Source organism: Columba livia, chromosome 11 (genome assembly GCF_036013475.1).
Source record: "Columba livia isolate bColLiv1 breed racing homer chromosome 11, bColLiv1.pat.W.v2, whole genome shotgun sequence".
Lineage (NCBI taxonomy): Eukaryota > Metazoa > Chordata > Aves > Columbiformes > Columbidae > Columba > Columba livia.
In genome coordinates this window covers 1,304,198-1,325,638 of record NC_088612.1, presented here as the reverse complement: position 1 = coordinate 1,325,638, position 21,441 = coordinate 1,304,198, and the positions used below count along the sequence as shown (strand labels likewise).

General features: G+C 40.9%; 1 protein-coding gene across 3 annotated transcripts; it reads right to left on the bottom strand.

The window, feature by feature from the left end:
- Positions 1-207: 207 nt before the first annotated feature.
- AP4E1 (adaptor related protein complex 4 subunit epsilon 1) lies at positions 208-21,317 on the bottom strand. 3 transcript variants are annotated; one of them, XM_065076419.1, is made up of 21 exons: positions 21,089-21,317; positions 20,279-20,350; positions 19,308-19,431; positions 17,050-17,123; positions 15,531-15,652; positions 14,549-14,708; positions 13,875-14,041; positions 13,175-13,248; positions 12,784-12,906; positions 12,585-12,694; positions 12,172-12,311; positions 11,165-11,277; positions 10,911-11,029; positions 9,913-10,215; positions 9,067-9,181; positions 7,402-7,537; positions 6,316-6,571; positions 4,987-5,562; positions 3,690-3,874; positions 2,788-2,945; positions 208-2,331 (listed from the first exon to the last, which is right to left on the bottom strand). In XM_065076419.1, exons 1-21 carry the CDS (start codon positions 21,248-21,250, stop codon positions 2,168-2,170), a joined length of 3,453 nt encoding a protein of 1,150 aa, XP_064932491.1. In that variant the 5' UTR covers positions 21,251-21,317; the 3' UTR covers positions 208-2,167. The 3 variants fall into 3 exon arrangements, with proteins under 3 accessions (XP_064932491.1, XP_021153562.2, XP_021153561.2); XM_021297887.2 differs by lacking the exons at positions 19,308-19,431; positions 20,279-20,350; positions 21,089-21,317 and adding an exon at positions 18,261-18,464 and having other exon boundaries at positions 17,025-17,123; XM_021297886.2 differs by lacking the exons at positions 19,308-19,431; positions 20,279-20,350; positions 21,089-21,317 and adding an exon at positions 18,261-18,464.
- Between the last annotated feature and the right edge of the window lie 124 nt (positions 21,318-21,441).

The following is a 21,441-nucleotide window of genomic DNA, read 5'->3' as shown; positions in this document are numbered from 1 at the left end:
TGGGATAAGCTGAGCTTTGCTGCTCCAAAGACCCAGCGTGTGCTCTGTCACCTTTTTCAGTCACTCCAGGGATTCAAGGCTTCCGCAATGTCACATTCCTCATCACTGTCCAGATGCAAACAGAAACAATTAAAACAGAAACCAGTTCTTAATGCGTGGAAACACTGCTACATGTGGCAGCAAATGATATTTAATAAGTACCAAGCATTTTTTAAAATGAAACTGAATTTTATTAAACTACAAGAAAGGCAAAGATGGTGATAAAGAAAAAATATTTGCTGGGCAATCTAAAAATTAAGACTGACAGAGGTACAGTGCTCCATAAAGCCCTTTATGTGGGGTTATGATGAAGCTCTTCAAATCTACATACTGACATCTTAACATACACTATTCGTACAGTGGAAAAGGTTACAAAGAACATGAACAACAGAAGGCAATATTGGTTTTTGCTGTTCTTTTTAAACACTAGGACACTGACCACCACATTGCTGAAATGGTTTAAATGCATAGCCCAGATACTTCCACTGTAGTTCGTGTGATTACACAAGTCCACTTGCATAACACGAGTCTGATTTACCAGCAGGGACACAGTCTGCTGGAAATTATTCCACTATACATCAGTTTTTATTTGCAGAAACTTTCTTGAAGTGCCAAGTAAACATGAGAGTATGCAGAACGTTAAGTGCATTTACAGGTTCAGTGCACTTTAAACTCCCCAGTAAACGGGTACTGAAGCAGCAATAAAAAAGGAACTTTGCTTATATTCTTGTGATAGCACAAGTGGGCTGATTTAAAACAAAGAAATGAGCAAACAAAAAGAAACATTAACACATTAACATTCTTATGATGATTCCATGAACACCTGCCAAAACATCAGCAGAGTCACAGAGCAGTTTGTGTACTTCATTTTCCTTTACAGCCAGTGCTTATCAGGTGAGAATCAGTAACACTGAAATAAAACAGTTTCCTCTTTGACATTAAACACTCCAAGGAAGAATTCTGCCATAGAATCCATTTATATCACATCTGAACCATGTGTATAGTCTTTGATTTTTTTAAATAAAAGTATAACCAGTTATAACCAATATTAAACAGTATTAAAAGTTGTCATTTAGCATCCAAGTAAATGACGATTGTTGGATTTTCAAGACTGAGGTTATCTCAGGAAGTAAAGGAGACAACCTAACCGGACCCATGTATCACGTCTGCTGCTCCAATGTAGATGTGATGCCTCACCACGGTTCCCAGCCATGCACACACAGCACAGCCACACCTGGGCAAGTCAAAGCTTTGAGTCACACTCAGGCTATAAGTAATTAGAAGCAAAAATAAATGAGAAATTCCTCCATGTCAATTTTCCTGGACAGGGACAGAATAAGATTACGGACTGACCAGAGAGCAACGACCAGAGCGCCAAGCACCTCCACTCCGATACGGGAAGGAACGCGATGTCACAGCAGGCGGGAGGAGCTGCAGACAGGAACCAGCCCCGAGGGCCCCCGATCAGCCCCCAGCAGGTGCTTCCATCCAGAGCCACATCTGCCCCCGACCAAAACCTTATTTAGACATTATCACGTAAACGGTATAAAAAAAGAAATCAAAGCTCATGACAAGTGTGTTGCTCACTAAAGTCTTTTAACTATTTTCAAAACATGCATTTGTTGCTGCATAAGTTACTTTACACAACCACCAACAGGGGTCTCGCCAGCAGTGCTTAGAAATAGCTTTAGAAAAATTATCAAAATAAAATTAGATGATCCTGATAACTGATCGTCTGACCTCATAATGGAGATATATTTTCTTTAAAATCATATTTAAGTGGTTGCTATGAGGAAAAATTGTTGGCATCTATAAAAGCTGCATAATAAAAATAAATACTTTCAGTCATTTACAACAAAATTAAGAAATATACATTTCACTTCAACAGGTAACAACAGTTCAATGGATTACTTGTTAGTCACTGTACAGTCCTGAGCACGTTTTTGCAGGCATCATTTGGGTCACCACTCTTCCCCCCCAAAGTCCACATGATGTATGCCAGCTGGAAGAAAACCTGTGCTACTTCTGAGAAGCAGTATCTTCATTTAGCTTTGGTAATTATCTGTGCAACTCTTGAAATCCTTGATTTGCTTTTCACACACCGAGCGGATTAAGGCAGGCACTGCTGCTATTGGGATTCCTCCATCACCTTTTGGCAGTGATAAAGCAAACCGTCCGGAAGGGCAGCACAGGGCGACCTGAACCACAGAGCCAGCATCCCCGCGTGAGTGCGGCAGTGCAGCAGGCAGGGCACCGACGGCAGCAGCCGGCACGCCAGGACCCCCTCGTTACCTGCAAACAGAGCCCACGGACAAAAACAATGGACAATTAACAAGTAACAATAGCTACGGTACGGTTCACAAAAAATAAGTATCTTTCTCTCGAACTCCATCTCTGCTGCTCTCTCCTCCTAGCCCTGCTGCTCTGACATCCCGCCAAGTCACGCCTCCTGCACCTGAACCGGCTTCGTTTTTGTCATAGAGCTTCATTCCCATATTGTTGTCCTATCCAAAACCTGTCACAGTGCGACACCCCCCTTGTAAAACTGACTGCTTGCTGTACACTTTACATCAGCCTTCACACAGAGCCCTGAATGAGGCCAATAAAGTCCACGGGGAAAGCTCCCGCGCTTACCACGCTTCTACACATTCCCTGCCTTCAACTCTGAGACACCCGCTTCTTCCATGCACTCGTTTTCCTGGCACTAATTAGAGGTTGTAGGCAATCTCAGGGTTTACTTTCACTCACCGATAACATCAACTATATAGAGTTTCAGCTTCTGTTGCAGCGTATTCAGAGCTGCGGAAAGGGAACCTTGAGAAGATGGCATTTTTACGTTCTGTTTTACATCATTCGAAAGAGACAACCACAACTTCCCAAAGTCTTCTGTAGTCATTTCCATTGGCCTAAAAACAAGTTCATGACATATCTCAGCAAAATAAGATACAGTATTCAGAATATATTTAGTCTCCCAAAAAAATGACATCTGGGGGCAAGTGGACAAGCAAGCAATGAGCAAACACAGATCAGCTGAAACAAACCCCTCCTCTTCGCACCTTAACCTTTTAAATAAGTTTCTATTCCTTGGTTTAGATTTCTACATGAAAAAGTACATTATTCTATGAAAATGAAAGACCAAAGTGAATGGCCTCGAGGTATCTGCCCACTGAAAGAGACAAAGCAAGGCCCATGAGAGGACTTTGTCATGGAAAACAAGGTTGATTTCACTATAAACGAGAAAAGTCTATGGAAAAAGAACACTTGCTTTTGCTATTTCTAAAATAAATGCAGTGTTTAAAAATAAACAGAATTTGTTTTCTTCTTCCCCTGCAAAAGCTGTCAGCCTTTTCATAGAATGCAGGGTACCTGTACTCAAATCGCTTATTTCAGCTTGACATGTTTCTATTATGGGATATTTTAAAGCAGCAAGCCCTTCTGTTCGCTCAGTTCTGCTGCCTCCTCAGAACCACATTCTGTAGTTCAAGACCATTCTAACCTGCAGCTACTGTCGGTGTTCTCACTAAATCTGTGCTTCTTCCTGGAACCTTTCTTGTAAGCGTACAAGTAACTGTTCACTATCTTTAACAGTCATCTCAATTAGATTGAAATCAGCTGTTCAACAGGAAGCTATTGCAGCTTATTTTATTTACCTGATGAAGTCCACCAATGACAAAGCTATAGAAAATTCCAGGCGAGCCTCCACCTCTGTCTGGTAATTAACGAAGCCAGAAAGCACTCCCTGTGTACAGATTCTGCCCATGCGCACGCACCTCTGGCAACGCTCCACACCTTGAGCTTCAATCACGGGAAACTGGCAGCTGGGACTCTCCACAATCTACATCATTTTTTAAAAGGAATATAGAATATAAGTCTTGCTGTCAACTTGGGTAAGTGGCTACGATGCAGCTATAAAATGGTGTGCCTTTTATTTTCTCTTGGACTATTTGGCAAGGGAACAGAGCTCCCATTTCTCAGTTCTTATCACGGACAAATCAATCATTAACATCTACAAGAGTTCTATGAAAATTAAAACACTGGAGAAATTGATTTCTTTTTGCAATCTGGCTTCCCCACTCCCGCCCACAATGACTGCTCGGAGACCAAGAACCTGAATTCTGTAGTTCCGTCCCCAGATAAACTCATATACAAGAGCAGGCAACACTGCAACGCCCCCCAGGCTATATGGTAAAAGCAAGAAGTTGAGAAATCTAATGATCACTTGCTGAGTGTTCCCAAGCTTTCATCGTTCTGTGCTTCTTTCAGCAAAATGCACGGAGAGTCACACCAATAGGCAATTGCTAAACAGCTTTCCAATTAAGAGAAGTTTCAATCAAGAGTATCACACACTTTTACCAACCATAGTTAAATCTGAGATGGAACTGATATAAAAATTAAATCGACTGACACCTCTCCAACATCAATGCATGAGAACGAGAACGGAAATACAACTGATGTCTTTGAGAATAAACCACGAAACTGCAGGAAGAAACTGCTCCATGCCTGCCCATCAGACAAACGCAAATGAACACACAGGCCCAGCAGTCGCCCCCAGACAAAAATGTTACCCGGCGATTTCTGTGGCAACTCAAGCCAGACCGTTCAGTGTGACCGGTGGGGTTTGCATTCCGTCTTAAACGCCAGGGAGGAGCTGAATTCAGAACGGAAAAATCCTGTATATTTGTTACGCAGAGGCAAGCAGCAGGAAATGAAATCAAGGTGAATTTTAAAAGTGACATGCTAACTTTGATATCAAACAACACTAAGTTTAGAACGGAGATTTCTTTCATTACCCTTCAGGATGTGTGTAACAGCCGTAGTTTTTTAAGCAAATACTTCAGGAAAGATGCATGGCTATTCTATTAAATCTAAATATTGTCCATTTAAACGCAAGCAAAAAGGAAGTAGTTCCAAGTGAGTTTGAAATATAACGGAAACAAAGTTTCTTACCTGAAAATGTTCTGCTTCTTCAAACACTAAGTTCACAGCACGAAGTGCAGACGTGGTTTTGTTTGAAAGAAAAACAGCGAGCAACAAGGAGTCATCTGTCCACAGCTTGCAGGAATACAGCGCCAAGGCATCGCTCTGAGCCAGCGCCAGCACCGCGGAGCGAGCGAGCGCCTCCAGCTCGGCTGGCAAGGAAGGGCCCAGCCGCGCCTGACCGGCACCTTCACACCGAGCGCCCGGGGAAGGCTGAAAAATGTCAATGTTACTATCAGCAAACAAAGACGACTGTGACGGCCTACTGTCCGAAAGTCTGTCATCCGGTCCAGATGCTTTTAGGGATTGAGGTGTTTCAGATCCTAAATTATCTTCTACAATACCTGAAGAACACTGGGAGGCTTCCCTTAACCTTGTGTGAATATTTCTCTCGTAGTCTTCCACACTAACAGGTACTGTATCGAGTAAGGGACCAAAATCTAAAGCAGCACTATTTCGGAAGTCTGACACCTCCTCACTGTTTTGAGCTTCAGTTATCTTTGATTTTCTTTTGAATTTCTGAGTAGCTGTGTCCATTTTCCCCATCTGAAAAAGAAAAAACAGACAGTTTCTAGCAACCAGCTGTGTTACTGTTCACCGAATGAAACAGGGCAGAGACAAGTAACAACCAAGGAATCAGTTCAGATGACAAATATAAGTAGATCCCAAACACCCGAATGGATCCAGTAACAGCCTTCTATTGTATTCCTTACGAGGTATTGGATCAGCCCATAATGCAAGAATGGCTCTGGGTTCTCTCAAGCAAACTAAAAGCTCCTGTTAAAAAGCAAGCACAGGCAAACACTTTCTGGTTAAACCAGTAATAAATGCTAAGATTTGAGCTGGCTGGTATGACAATGCCAGTCTTATAAAGGTTACCTAATAATGAATTCTTTAACATTCCACAAATTACCATATATAAATAAAAAATGATCTTGACACAGGGCAAACTCTGGCCTTACTGCCAAATGAGCGCAAACAGCTCCGCAAAGCTGGGTCAAGGAGCAGTTATCAGGGAAAACTGAGGCTAAAACTTGAAGGGCAACATGTTAACAGAGGGAAGTTCTAGTTACCTAATCAGATCTGCTCCAGAGATCACCTGATCAATTAGTATCCAACTTGTATCAGGTTCTCATCAAGCAGATTATAAAAGTAATTTTCAATAGTTTTTCAATTACTCAGTTTTTTTTGCCTGGTTTTACTACATTAATTAGATCGCCACTTGCACGTAAGTATCTGTAACTGTAAATAAGGCAACGTGTCAAGTTTAATCTGGTAAGTCACAAAAGAACCACTTACCAGACTGACAGCAGCATTTGATCCCAGCCCGACAAACAAAGTTGATGCCAAGTGCTGCTTCTCTCTGTCTTGCTGGGGGAGGCCGGCAGCTCGATCAGAGTGCGATGCAGGAGCATCACCCACCTGTCCTGCCAATAAGCTGCCGCAAGAAACACTTTGTGGCTCGTTTGCCTTCCCTGCTTTGTTTTCTTTCTTTGGAAGATAGCCTTCCTTTCCCCATAGCTTGCGTACTCCCTCAAGTTTCAGACTATTTGTCCTAAAAAGGCAAACAAAACAAAGCAGGATCAACTATACAGACATCACATTCATAAAAACATGCCAAAACTCTCTTTTAAACACCATTCAGGAGAAAGATTCTGGGAATCTCTAAGTATATTTAAATAAAGTTTATTGCTGATTCCTTCAAAAATTGAGTTAATATCAGAGACTGAAAATTAGGAGAGACCTAGAAAATATTTCTGTTTCTTATGAGAAGTGTCTGTGTTCTCAGACACCCTGGACTCCGGCAGAACTTAACTCAACAGACACGGGCTGAACGCTGCAAGTCCCACACCTAAAAGCCTCACTCAAATTCTCTTACACCAGATCTGAAAAATCTCCCAGGCTTTCCTGGATACCAATTTACAACAGTATAAATGAAGTTAAGGGTTCGTCTGAAGCTGTGGATATGACATTTATTTGTAGTGCCCTAAACCACTGCAAATCTCAGCCTTACTTTCACCAAAATAAACCTCCTTAAAAGGCGCGTTGTTTTAAGTCCATAAAAAGCAAGCATAGCCTGTAACAAAAAGAAAGAAGCCAGAGGAAAAAAATACTTAATTGTGTAACCATCAGGTTATCCTGCTTCATTTTACTGCATTATGTATCACTTAATTTGTACTTTGTGAAGGAAGTGGGGAAAAAAGCAGACTAATTGCATTTGCATTTTCCTAAAGAAGACACCATCCTGGATTTCCTTCTACATGACAGAGGTTTCCAAGTTCAACTCCATTCTTTTTAGTTCCAGGTAACGAAGAAGGAAAGACACATGATACCGACAAGAAGAGAGGCTGAAATGTACTTCATTTCAAACACAAATTGACTCACTCTTTATGCCCTGTCTCAGCACTATTACCGGAGGTATCAGAACCAAAAGATAAGCCGGTGGGGGACTGCCTGCCCGTGACACCAGATGCCGACACACTTGAAGCAAATGACAATCCATAAGGTTCAAAATTCAGAGCTGTAAGACAGACAGAATTTTACAATTACAATGAGGCATAAGAAGGTAAGAAAGAAATCTATTGTCTGCAAATAGATACGCAGTACTGCTGCCCTTCTCAGGCTTCCCATTCAGGACTCTACCCTCATTAAAAATAGATGTTTCTGTTCTCATATAAGTTCATTTTACACACACAAAGGATTTATCTAAAACATGTATCCATTTGGTTTTAAATACTAGAAGTTAAACAGAGACTTTACAGCATATCATCTGCCAATGCTTCGCATTTGCAGAGAGTACTGAATTGGATCTAAGTGAGCTTTTCCATTTGTTTATGAGCCTAAATAACATCTTGAGTACACAGTATTACGTCCATATATCATTGTCTGCTTTGCAAACATACTTGACACCTTGGGTGATAAATAATTTTCACTAAGACTTGCAAATCAGGATGAAGAACCAGCCACCTTAACTACGCTTTACGGATCAAAAAGCAGTTTTGAAGAGCTTCTAAACATTGTTTTGTAGGATGGCAAACAAAATTGCAAAACCACCGCGAACACCAGAGCGCCGAATGGCTGTTCTTCCGCAGAGACCACCGATTTTGTCCTCAACACCGCAGGATGAGGCACTATGATGAGCTCAGTCTCACATCCAGCACACTGTATCCCTCACCGGGCTTTACAGGCATGGAAAAGCCAGCATAGAGTATTCAGTTTCAACATATTTGACCTTGTTTAACATTTCTCCACCAAAATTTTGGATTTTCTGGCAGGCTAAAGGTGTGATACCCTACATTTACAACTGCTTCAGAAAAGCGTTCAATTCTGCCGAGCTCCACGTGTGAGTGGACAGTATCATTTACTGTGTGCATCAACCTGCAGCCAAAATCTTCTTTTAAAAATAACAACTTAGTTGTAGATAATGCAGCGTACGAGACTGATTTTTCTAATTCAACAGCAGTAAAGCAGAGCAGAGTAACCTTTTAGAAAACCTTTCCAACCTCAAAGCGAACCATGCAGCGGTGTCTCAAATAAATCCTTATGCGACTGGCTATACACAACAAATATTTATAGAGAAAAAAAAGTAAAAATTTTAAAAATGCACTAAAGGTAAAGTCTTTGGGCATTTTTAAATAATGAGAGCAGATACTGCTGTTCTATCTGCACCTACACTAGGTAAGAAATGCAAGATTTGTGTCATAAATTCACAATGATTACTATCACAACCTATGATGCCACGGTCAAGAATAAGTGCTCAGTACAGTAGTCAAGAATCCTTTGCTTTAATAATCCCCATATATTTCAAATCCAGCAGAGATGATACTTGCTGCAGAACAGCAGCATATAATAAATGAACAGTCACATATAGCAGCTACACAGATGTGGAACTAAAATCTAAGTTGAACTTAGCTAAATCTACAAACAAGAGACTTGGTATTAAGGTAACATTACTTTAAGAAATAGTATTAATTGTACACTCAGATTATTTGTTAATACTTACCAGGTAATTTATCAGCTATTTAATAAACACAGTAAACTAATGGTCACCTTTTTCCTGAGAAAGCTTCTCCTCTTGTCTCTGGTGATGAGGCTTGTACGGTGCTGCACCACGACCCAGCCCCTCAGCCACAAACCCATCCAGAAAAGATAAGGAAGCGTCTACCTACACAGAATTAGGAAAAGTGAGAAAGCAATGGAAATATTTTCTGTACATGAGCCTGATGTCAGGAGAAGAACACTGTGTCGTCTCAGCAAATCAGGACCTTCTGTCTCACATCCCATATTCCAGTGAAGCTGCTGTATTAACAGAAACTGTTAAGCAAGTATGGTGGACAGACAGCAAGCTAGAGATGTGCAGCTTGAATTAACTCCTCCCACTATTGCTTTTTGTCTAAACTACAAAAAAAACACAGTGGAGTTTTCCCAAAACGGTTGATCCTAATAATATATGAAAATACTAAATTAAAAACAAAAACCAAACCTCATCAATATCAATGCTATTTTCCATCCTTTTATGGACATTTCAGTGCAAAGATCAGTATGTTCTAAATAGGAAATGAACCCTTTGAATTAAAAAGCATTACTATGCCACTAACGCAGGCCTACCTTGTCTTTAAAAAGACAACAAAAAAATAAAGCAGTGTCTGAAATCATAATTTTGTTAAAAGCTTATTAACTAAACACCACAGTTCTTTATCTTTCAGTATAGAACATTATACTTTTTCAGGAATATGTGATGAATCACGTTTCTGAAAACTCACTTGAAGCGGACTGAAGACTGGCAGCAGTCAGAACTGCCAAATGTAATTCATTCTGAAAACACTTTCTTACCAAAATATTCAACTCCCCCAAGTACAAAGAGGCTCAGGAAGAACAGACCCTGCGCTGCCTTACCACCATCTCATTGCAACTGGCATCAAAGGGAAGCACGTTTTCCATCAGTGCTTTGTCTTCACACAGGTGCTTCAGTTCAAAGGCGTGTTGTCTCATGCACGTATCTAGAGAGCTGCTGAATTCCTGGATCAGTTTGTCAACTGTTTTTGAACGGGAGGTACGCGATGCTATCTTGGTGACCGCAGCCATTACCCACGCTTTGGTTTCAGAAGTAACAAAAGTCTTCTTGAGCAAACTGTGTAGCTTTGTCAGAATAACTTCTGGATCAACATCTGTAACAAGGCTGGAATATTCCCCCAACACCTGTTCACAAAGAACAGACAAAATATGCATTAAGTAACACACAGCAGTGCTTTCAGTCTTGAAATTAGAAAGTAGTAGTAAACAACACCACGATAAAATCTACCTCACGTTCCACAAACTATTATTTAAACATGTTCTAAATAATTTCATTACCATTTTGTCTTTTAAATGTCAAAGGCTTGAAATTATCTTTGTGTTTACCTCAGCACACTCCAGCTTTCAGCTTCTTTAAAATCAAATAGCTGTCTTGAAAAGCAAGCTAAACATAGCAATTAGGCCCTTGCAGAACATGATTTGCTCACAAGGCAGCCTCCTCCTCGGGGGGAAGCTGAAGCTGATCCAGGTACCAGGCAATACGGGCACAGCACTTGGCCACTCGCCTGCAAGGCTCAAAATGCCTTTCACAACCACACCTGGCCTAATCCTGAGGAAGACGGAAAGGCCGTCAGGATGTGGTCAGATTCATGGGGCTGCTAAGCCATTCCAACACTCACCTGCCTTAAGGGGAGCAAGTCAGCTTTTCTACAAATTACGACAAACTAAGAAGCCCTTGGGCACCAAAAGAGGTGACTAAAGATAGATCTCAGCATATTATCTAGAATATTAATGCTAAAAATAAAAGCTAAGGATACATATTAAAACCATCACCACCTTTGACAATTTCCTCATATCTGTGTATTCAACTTTGACCTTACCCAGCTCATAACTTGAAGGAATTTCTGTGGATACAATGCACCTTCCTCGCCAAGTAATGCTAAATAGGACCGCACTGCATACACCCGAAGCTGATCATCTTCTTTTCCGTCATCAAATCCTAGATAGAAAACAACACATACTTTGCCTGAAACACAAATAACGCCTCCCATCAAATATTTCAAAGTGTATTTTAAGAAATAAAGCCAGATGATTAACGAACACGTCTAATTCTTCCGAGCATTCAGGGAGTTACCTTCAGCCAACAGCCTCAGGAAGTTGTTTGGGATTTCGGGATGCACAACGTCACCTCCAACTGAAAACACAGCGTTCATGGTTTGGATGAACCACTCGTTGTCAGGGGCATACGTGTCCAGATGTTAAGGAATAAAGCGCTAAGGCATAACTCTCTGTTCTAGCGCATTTCGTAGGGAAATACATTTTCCACAAATAAGCTACCTATCTTGATCTGTCCAGTACGCTGGGGGACTGATGGTCTAATATCAGCTCAATCTAAATGAAGAGGAAATATCCCTGTACCTTTTACAACGTGTTTCCTGTAAACTTCACGAAAACCGGCAGTCGAGTAGAGAACTCTTAAGTTACTGCTGTGTTGAAAAAGCCTGCGTGGGAACCTCACAGCTCCCCATTACCTGCAATTTGCTGCCTCCCCAATGAATACGTTTTGTTGTGCGTGAATAAACGTTAGAGTCAAAAAGAAGAGTTTAAGCAGACTTCACACAGTAGGAACAGATACGTCCACACGAGGATTTAGCTCCGGAAACCTATCCTACGGCATTTGCAGGTGACGCTTGTTCCACGCTAGCTTTCCAGCACAGTCTTCTGAGGTTTTTTACCCAGCGTCACTTGATCAATGACAGATTGCTGTTCTTTTCAGCAGCCTTTTGCTGTTGATCTACTGAAAAGCAATAAACATTTGTAAGTTCCCCACGGAAAGTAACATCGCTTTTTTTATATATTTAAAGTTTGATGAGCCTTTGTTAACTTTGGAATTTAGCTTCTGCCCTCCCTTAAATAAATCCTGAAAATGCGCACTTACTGAATGGAAATTTCCAACAGTGCTTTCTCCTAAGGAAATACAAACACTGTGGTCACTTCTGTACACTGTTTTGCACTTGAAAGAATGGAAAGCACAGCGGTAACGCTTCCTACCTGCAGAGATCACGACAGATGCTTTGAAAGGTACAAACGCAACCTACGCCCGAGCTCTGACTCCAGAGCCTCCGAACAATAAAAGGATATTTCTCAGCTAGTTCTGCTATTTTGCCCACTAAGTTGATGATAGCGTATTCCTCCTTGCTTTCTTTTAAGTAGCCAAGCATCTTCTGAACTATGACAATTACATTCTGTCCATTTGTAATTCTATAGAGAAGCTCTAAAGTCTGAAAGAGAATGCAAAAACTCTATGTAATTGGCTCTGATGACTCAAAAAAGGAAGCAGGCAAATAAACACTTTAGTACCTTCCAAATGTGAGCAAAACTGCCTTTATTTGGCAAGACTGACATTAAATACCGTGCTTATTTACACAGTTTGTCATATTAATATAGTTTATAACTGCTTCTCAATAACTGAGACTTTTACACTATTCATTTTGCAAAACCGATCACCCATCTTGAAAATCACATTACCATTTCAAGTTTAAAAAGTCACTGACCTCCCTTTTAATAATGGAATCTGGATGGTCCAGACATTCAATTATTGTCATCTGGTGCTGAAGGGCCAGATTAGGGTCCTGCTGGATAACGTAGGTCAGAGCCTTTAAACCTAGAATATAAGTGATTGGAAATGATATAAGAGAACGTATACTGTTACAATCAAAATAAAAACATATTTATGAAATCAGGTAACCTTACCTAAATATTTTAAATTAATTTTGGGGGACAAAACAAATTTTCCAATGCACTTGGCAGCCTTTTCAAGTAGTTCGGATTTGGGATGAATGGTATAAATTGTCTGGACACATTCAAACAAGATGGCTGTGGGGAGGAAAGCAACAGGTAATTAACCTGTAGTAAATACATCTACAACGCAAACATTTTTAACAATCAAACAAGCTCATTGAGTGCATCAAGGAACTGCAGCACTATCACTTGTTTTGCAATTTACTAGTCAAAACACTTAAGAAAACAAACGGTTGTCGTATATTGAGAACATAGCTTTTTCAGAAGCACTGCATAGATATCGTAGCACCATCGACTACTCACGTTTTCAATACTTATAATTACATAAAATAACCTCACTCACCATATGTAATATTATGATTTATATCTGCTCTTCTTAAAGATTCATCCAGAACATCATACATCAATTCACTTGTGCTGTTTAACAAGAAAAAAATAAGAATTCAGCACCAACAAGCACATAGTCTTATTTTGCCAAACAGCTCAAACACTAGTATTGAAATCTGTAACAAATCATCCACATCCACAGATTCGCCTTAACACAGAATATCGCTATCACATGTTTCCAAGTGACATCTAACAAGGTGTTTGCAGCTTTCTAAAGAAACATTTACTATATCAAGAATAAAAACACTCCCCTCACTGCTTGTATAAAAACATAAAAGTCAACAGGAAAAGGATCACGGACAACTAAGTGCTCGCTAAACAACAACACTTTTTAAAGTAAATTCACTCTGGATTTTGACACAGAGGTTTGGTAACCTAGTAACAAAAGTGGCGGCAAGAACATATACTTCTAGCATATTCCACAATAACCGTTTAACCAATCCGGAAGCTAATAAACTAATTTTGCAGTTTAAAGAATATCTGCTGATTGCACTGGTTAATAACAAATGTATAAGAAGTTCAACACAGAAGTCCTCTTATTAAAAAATAAACAACACATCACCCAAAGAACAAACCAGAAAGCTGTCTATGAGGTGTGGTTATGACTGTATTCTTTGTACCTTGAAAATATTAATGACAGAGAAAGAGCTGGTTACCTTGGATCGTCTTTTCCTAACAGCCCCAGTATTCTCAAGAGCTGAATCTGCAGCCAGGGCGCTGGCACGCTGTGGTAGTTGAAGTCAACAGGGAGCTTCCCTCCCACCACTTGCTTTAGGATGGTAACAAAACTCCCGGTCAAGTCCTTGTATCCGGACGAGTCTTCCTACACAAAGAAATACAATTCAAATATTTTGATACAGCGCCTCAAAAGCGAGAGTAATCCACAAATTGAGTAAGATCAAAATACCTACACTGACAGCTTTGTTTCTTTAAATCAAACTTCTACTCTCGTCCCTCAACGCCTCTATGTTCTTCACTTTAAACCTATGCTATTTTCTTGTACGTTTGCAAAGGGAATGAATGTAACTTAAAGGCAACAGTAAAAAATTAGCAAGTAAACTTCAGGAAACCTTTTAAAACACTGTAGAAGTTAGATCTTCTCCCTAAGGATGCCAGTGCTGAGGGTCTGGATCATGCAAGAAGTACATCTGTCAAGCTAAATGTAGAGCTACCACAAACAAACAGAACAAAGATACCCATGATCACATAAATCATGGGTATCATGAGTACGCTTTTCCTATAAAACACCTGTACAATACAGTGTCTAATAATAAACCCAATACATATAAACAGCTCTTAAGTTCAGTTGTGTTTCTAATTCTTTGCCTACCTTAATCATTTGAAGATAAATATGCAAAGAAGCAGCCATGACCCCAGGATCCCTGTCACATAAGGCTTTCCGGAACTTATCATGAATATGCTGAACTTGGTTAGGAGCAATGAGATAGAATTTATATAAAGCTTGAACAGCTTTTCTTCGGATAATTTCCCTGAAGAGAAATGAGATTCACACAAAATGAAATGAACCTGCTTGTGTATTTTAAGTATTTGACTTAACAACTTCCACTTGTTATTTCTACAGCACTGTAAAATTGTGGCCAGTCATCAGAACATCAGGATTTGAAGAGAGATGAGAACCCACCTTTTACATATTTGATTAAAAAAATGACTTTGCAAATATCATTCAAGTGAGGAAGTGACAAAAACTTAAAGACACAGTAGTGCTTGATGTCAGATTGACAATTCCAAACAATGGCCACCAAATAAACAGTCAAATTGGCCACTGCTACTCTGTGCGGTCACATGCAGCTCCGAAAAACACCTGTCCAGAAGATACTGAGTCTGCAGTTCCCTTTTAGTCAACACACTAACGTTATCCTCTGTGTATGGGATATTATAAATTAAGAATCAAACAATTCAAGGACATGATGTCTGCAGATACTTTTTTTTTTATAAAGCTCTTTATAGAAACTTCGGTAAAAGTGTATCAGTGAAATACTTTCAGAATCCCCATCTGTCTCTCCACTTGTTCTACAAACACTTCATCCACATATTTGTTGGAAGGACTCCAGCAGATAAAGCCAATTACATTTACCTATGAAAGCCGGTGATAAAAAAATACCCATCCAATACTCAGACAAGACTGCAAATAAATGAGACAAGAATCCAAGAGAAACACTGGGAGAGGAATCATTTATGTAGGTAACAATCAGAATGATTAACTCATAGAAAAAACACCAGTTTACTAGACCTACAAAAATAAGATATTCACCCGTGCAAGGCCGCTTGAAATTCTGTAAATAAATACGTACTTAGAATGCTGGAGCTTGTCTTCTATTAGGGGAAGAACAGCTGGAATCATCTCCCGTGGAAAGATCTGGCTGACAACGGTTAACGCCATGCACACCTCTACTAGATTAGTGCTCTGTAAGTCCTGTTAAAATCATTGAGATGAGACAGTCATTTTTCATTGAGGCTTTTAAATCCTGCACAGATGTACCCCAAATCTTCAGAGGCAGGCTGCACCCGGCCCGCTACAGCCAGCACCCACGGCCAGTTGTCTGCTCACGTCTGAGAAGCACCAGCCCTCACTGAGCTCACAGCGTTCTTTTCTTGAAGGAACAAGCAGCTTCTCAGACTTATGCTATAGAACTACATTCATATTTTAAACGTATGCAAGACTGACACACAGAACTACAATCAATATCTGTTTCCTGAAATAGTTTGATGACTGCAAAACTACGCTGAGTCCCAGCTGGAACAGTGGGATGAGTCACTTCTCACAGAATTCAACAGTATGCTCTCCAGTGCCCTTGAGCTAGCCCAAAGAATTACACAAATACAGAAAAAAGACCAAGCTCAATAATACTGCCAGTTACGTATTTGTACACTAAAATTAAGCATTACACACTCCCTAGGAGGAGAATGAAAATGACATGTAATGTTCTACAAAAGACAAAAAAATTAAAAATCACAGTCTGTCACAATACAATTAAAACCAGCAGATATAGCCCACTGTAACCTCAAACCGAAAAAAGATGGATGAATTCAAGAAATACAGGGCTATATTTTTCAAAACAAATGAAACATGTAAGGTTTCTAGCTCACACCATTATTTGCTCTGGCCACTTCTCTCATACAGGTGTTAGTGCTCATTTTGGTTTAGTTCTTTGTGGACTTGTGTTTTACTTCTTTCTCTATTGTTTCTAGGTTCAAGTCAGATTTTTAGAGATTATGAAAGAGTTTTCAATTACAACATCAAAATGAACCTCACTTTCAGTCTAGAATTATGTGACTTTGGCCTACTCTAATACAAAAATAGTAATTACAGTGACAGAGTTGTTGTAAGTCAAAATTGCTCCACGTAAGAGGCAGTAATACAGAAGATCACACCTACAAAATATTACTGGGTAACAGATTTTCAGTGTCACTCTAAAGCACATTTCCATTTCCTATGAAATGTATCAAAAGAACTCAAAGTAGTGAGCAGACAGTTGCTGTCAGCTAAAAGCAAAGTTTATGCTGAAATAGTCATGTATGGCTTGCCCTGGAGTTGAGAACGTACCAAATTGGTACATTTTACACAGGACATTTTATGGTATATCTCCTTTGAAAAAACATTAAAAATACAACTCCAACAGCAGGAATGCCAAGATTAAATTAAAAAGCCAGGCAAAGTACTTCCAAATTTTCATTGCTAAGCAAAGAAACAGCCAACTGTAAGAGAGCCAGGCAGAACAAACGGGTACAGAGCTTAGAGGCTGTGTGACACAAAACAGAGCTGAACTGGCCCACGTTTAGTTTACCTCCGGACCTCCAACAACACTGTACCTTCACAACTGTGTTCACTAGCAGGAGTAGCAGTTCATGATTTTCATGGAGAAATAAAGACACTGCCAAGTAACCTATAAAAGAAAGTAGCCTCTGTTACTACTTTCAAGCAGGAAGCAACTTCAGGACAGAAAACTTAAGACTGTCATAAGACAAGAAGAGTTCATTCAGTTTTAAAACCCCGCTGTTGGATAACAGTTGCTCCTGTTTTAAATATCAATACTTTATTTTATTTCTAGGCAAATCAGTTATATTTAGGTTGCAGCAAAGCTCAACAAATAACAGCTAAGAATTCATACGCTGTGAGAAATAAGAGACATTACAATATTGTTATCGCTAAAGAGCGGCCAAGAACACCATGAGAAATGGCTCCCTGAAAAGGAATATCTCCTCTGCACAGACAGAAGTATATTCCTTCTAGACTACACAGCAAATGTACTTCCTTAAACCTGCTTCTTTTTTAAAAAAAAGTTCCATTTCAAATACATTTTATATTTGACTTGGAACACAGAAGTAAATTCAGCATTCTATGCCCAAAACTCCTTTGCTATTTCTTAATAAGGAGGAAACAATTCAGAACCTCAGAAAAGAAACTTGCCAGCAAACTTTTTCTTCCAAGACTCCTCTTCCTTTTAAACTAAGGGACTTGAAGTGGGGAGCTGGGAGGGGTGCGCCACAACTCAGGACAACACTTGTGTTACAAAAATGGGTCTTTAAAAAGGTCTTGGTTCATTCAGGGCTTCGGGATCAAAACTTAGACGCAAATAACTGCCTGGGCCACCCGACTGATCTACCTGCTTGTGGAACTATGGACTTGATCAGCTTAGCACACCTGCCAAAACATAGCTCACTCTCATTCACTGAGGCTCACACGGGGTAAAAGAGTAACCTATTTGGATCAACTGACAACAATTCTTTCATACAGAGTTAGGTGTACACCACCAGGAACAGACCAGGTTATCCTCATGTATCGCATGTATTAATAACTACAGAACAACAAGAAAAAAAAAACCAAAAACTAACACCCTCCCACACACTCTTGATAAAATCCTTTTACCAAATCAAAGCTTCAGGGCATTTTGTGTCCAGAGAACTTTGAGCTACCTACATTAAAAAAAAATGCTGCTTCACCAAAGCCTTCTCAAAAAAAGCCCTAGCATAGAAGGTCTCAAACCAATTAACAACAAGACACATTGGTTCTTGACACTTACAGAGGTCACAAAGTCTTCTTCAAAACAGCTTGCCACCTGCTCTCCCAGGTTTGGTGAAGAGCGAATTTCTTAATCCCTACCAGAGCACCTGCGCTCTGGCTTTCCTTACTCAAGGATAAAGCAACTTTAAAATCATCATTTGTAACGCATTCTCTCAGAAACTCCAACAGTTGAGTTGATGATCCAGATGAAATTCAAACAAAGGATATCAAACAAGCATATCCCGCAAGACAGTACTTTCCTTCTGTGTATGCAGACACAGTATTGCTTGGAGTTAAACCATTTTCTCTGCAAACAAGAAGAAATGTCTTCACTAGGCAGCTGAATCAGCAACTGCAAGGCAATTCTCCAGATGAGACAGGCTGACAGCTGCTTCAAACTAAAGCTGCGGGAAGCAAGTTAATAGCCACGCTGGCAAGCAGGGAAATCCCAACGGCACGACACCCCAAAGACATCTGAACTAGCCTTTCAGGTTTCCTCAGGAACTTCTGCATCTACACTGTAAGGATCTCCCTATTTGCCTCCTCGCCTACAACTGTTCCTAAACCAAAAAGAGAGCACCAAACCAGAACATATTTTAGAGCCACCTTGCTAACAGGAATAAGCCCTTTTTAAACATTCTAAACAATTATCTTTAGTTGAATGCTGGGAAACCAATACTATGCTTGCAGAAACTGTCTAACATTAATATCTTAGTCTAATCTCACACTACAGCTCTTGCAAAAGAAAGCAGTTCCTGACAGAAACTCATTTTCAGCTGGCTGTGATTTTAAACAAAATTCCTCATAAATTACTTGTTTCACTGTTTTGAATTGCAGCACAAATAAAGAACAACCGATGATTGAAAATACTTTCCCTGCCTTCTGTTGTACAAGCAGACACAGAGCAGCTCACCAACTAGGGGGTTCGTTATTTTCAAAGAGGAGCGAGACTAAGAAACAAGACCAAGAAAGCAGAACAACATTTTCAGTTGTATTTTTACATGAATTATAAATCCTAAGAGATTTGTTTGAGAATATTATTAAGGCTACAGCTCCATGCACATACCAACTCTTTTCTCCAAAAGATTTCCTTGCTGTGCAAGCTTGATTGCATGGATATATCCAAAGGAAGACTCATAGCCCAGCATTTCACAGTAGATGAATCTCACCATACATTCTTTCATCAGTCTCTGAAATAGCAAAAATAAATTAGTGAGAACTTTAAGTCAACCATGTTTTATGCTCTTCTTCACTGCTCTAACGAAGTAGAGGACTTTGATAGAAATATATGCGTATTCAAATTTGTTTTCTAAAATCAGCATACTCTTAATTTTTCCTTTGCTGTGAACCTCTTCTGCAAATCAATATTAATTTTTTACCATAAGAGCATAACTCCCATATAGTACCCTGAAAGACGTTATCTTATTTTGATTATCATGTATGCGATCAACACTAGATTACGACTAAAATTAAAAAATTAATTATCTGAAACATTAGATCAGCACTCTGCTAGTGGAAATTACTTTTCACCGATCACTACACTGACCTAGGACAGGTTTTCACTGTGTGATGTAAAACCTTATTTTTCCTTTAAAAAATTCCCGCTCATGGGACTGAAATATACATCGCCTAACTCAAACCAGAAGATGCCAAGTTCTGCAACTCACTACGAACAGCTGTGCACGCAATGCACAGGTTCTCTATAGCACAAGTGAATTATAAGAACAATGTTACCCTGCAAAGAACATTATCTGATAGAAGCAATTCATCTCGTAGATTTTTGTCTGCATTATTTTAGAAACTACAGAATGACAGACTCTCGGCACCATCCTGTTACAGTCTGTTCACATCCAACAGAATCACAGCGTCCTCGCTATTTTAACCATGCTGCAAAACCAGACGTCGGTACCTTGTAAAGCAGATGATTAAATAGCTATAACACAGCTAACCTCCACACACCACCTGGAAAAAGAATGAGAACACTGTTTTGCTTCACCTCTGCTGTTCCCACCACCTGTAACCACGAACAGAACTTACAAGTGTTGTGTTTGGGGCAGAAACTGTTGCTTTCAAACTGGTTAGCTCCTGCTGGATTAATTTCTCTTCTTCCTAGAACAGGTTAAACTTATTTTAATCTCACATAAATTTTGGAGGTAAAATATGAGACAGATAGATAGATTTAACAATATTACAACTGTAATTATGACAACCAATGGTAAGATGAGGAGCAATGGGTTCAAACTGGAACACAGGAGGTTCCACTTAAATTTGGGAAGAACCTTCTTCCTGGTGAGGGTGGCAGAGCCTGGCCCAGGCTGCCCAGGGAGGTTGTGGAGTCTCCTTCTGTGCAGACATTCCAACCCGCCTGGACACCTTCCTGTGTAACCTCATCTGGGTGTTCCTGCTCCATGGGGGGATTGCACTGGATGAGCTTTCCAGGGCCCTTCAACCCCTGACATTCTGGGATATTACACGGTTTTCTCAAAAACAGCATATAGCTCACTTAACACAGTGACCCCAGACAGCTTGTTTCAAGCACAGAGGCAATAAATATTATACTAAATAAGTAATGATAAAATAATATATTAGTAAAATCTAAATAATTAAAATATTATGCCCCCCCCCCCGCGAGCAGCCGAACGCAGCACCCGTAAATTGGCTCTGCACCGAGGCTCATCGCCGGGTTCCGCAGCTCAACAGGCCCCGGGGCCGAGGGAGCCCCCGCACCCAGCCCGGCACCGCACACGGCGCCTCAGCGGCCGCGGGGAGCGCCGGCCCCTCCGGGAGGCGGAGGGCGGGAAGGGAGAGGAACGGGGGGCCCGGGAGGAGCGGGGCGCCGGCCCGTACATGCTTGGAGGTGAGCGCCGTGATGCTCCGGATGAGGCTCCCGAGCCGGGAGGTGGCGGAAGCTCTGCCTGGGCCACCGGCGCCCCCCGGGCCGGCGCCCGGGTCGTGTTGCCCCAGCAGCCCGGGCAACGCGCTCAGCGTCCGCTCCACCACGTCGCTCATGGCGCCCGCCGCCCGGAAGAAAAAAACCCCGCCGGGCCACCGGCCCCGCCGTGCGCTTCCGGGAGCGGGACCGTGCCCGCCCGCTGGGGGCGGAACGGGGCGGGGCGGAGCGGGGCGGGGCGGGGCGGGGCGAGCCCGGGGGAGCCGCGACCGTGGGGACACTGTGGTGTCGCTGCGCCGAGAGGGGCGGG

What these genes read in the sequence shown, in the direction of transcription:
- AP4E1 (XM_065076419.1), bottom strand. Translation starts at nt 21,250, where the DNA reads ATGAGCGACGTGGTGGAGCGGACGCTGAGCGCGTTGCCCGGGCTGCTG. An exon ending in TTTATCTTCAAATGATTAAG is followed by an intron (nt 14,042 to 14,548) that starts GTAGGCAAAGAA and finishes TTCTTTGTGTAG; the next exon opens with GAAGACTCGTCCGGATACAA. An exon ending in GAAGCTTTCTCAGGAAAAAG is followed by an intron (nt 7,538 to 9,066) that starts GTGACCATTAGT and finishes TCTGTCTTACAG; the next exon opens with CTCTGAATTTTGAACCTTAT.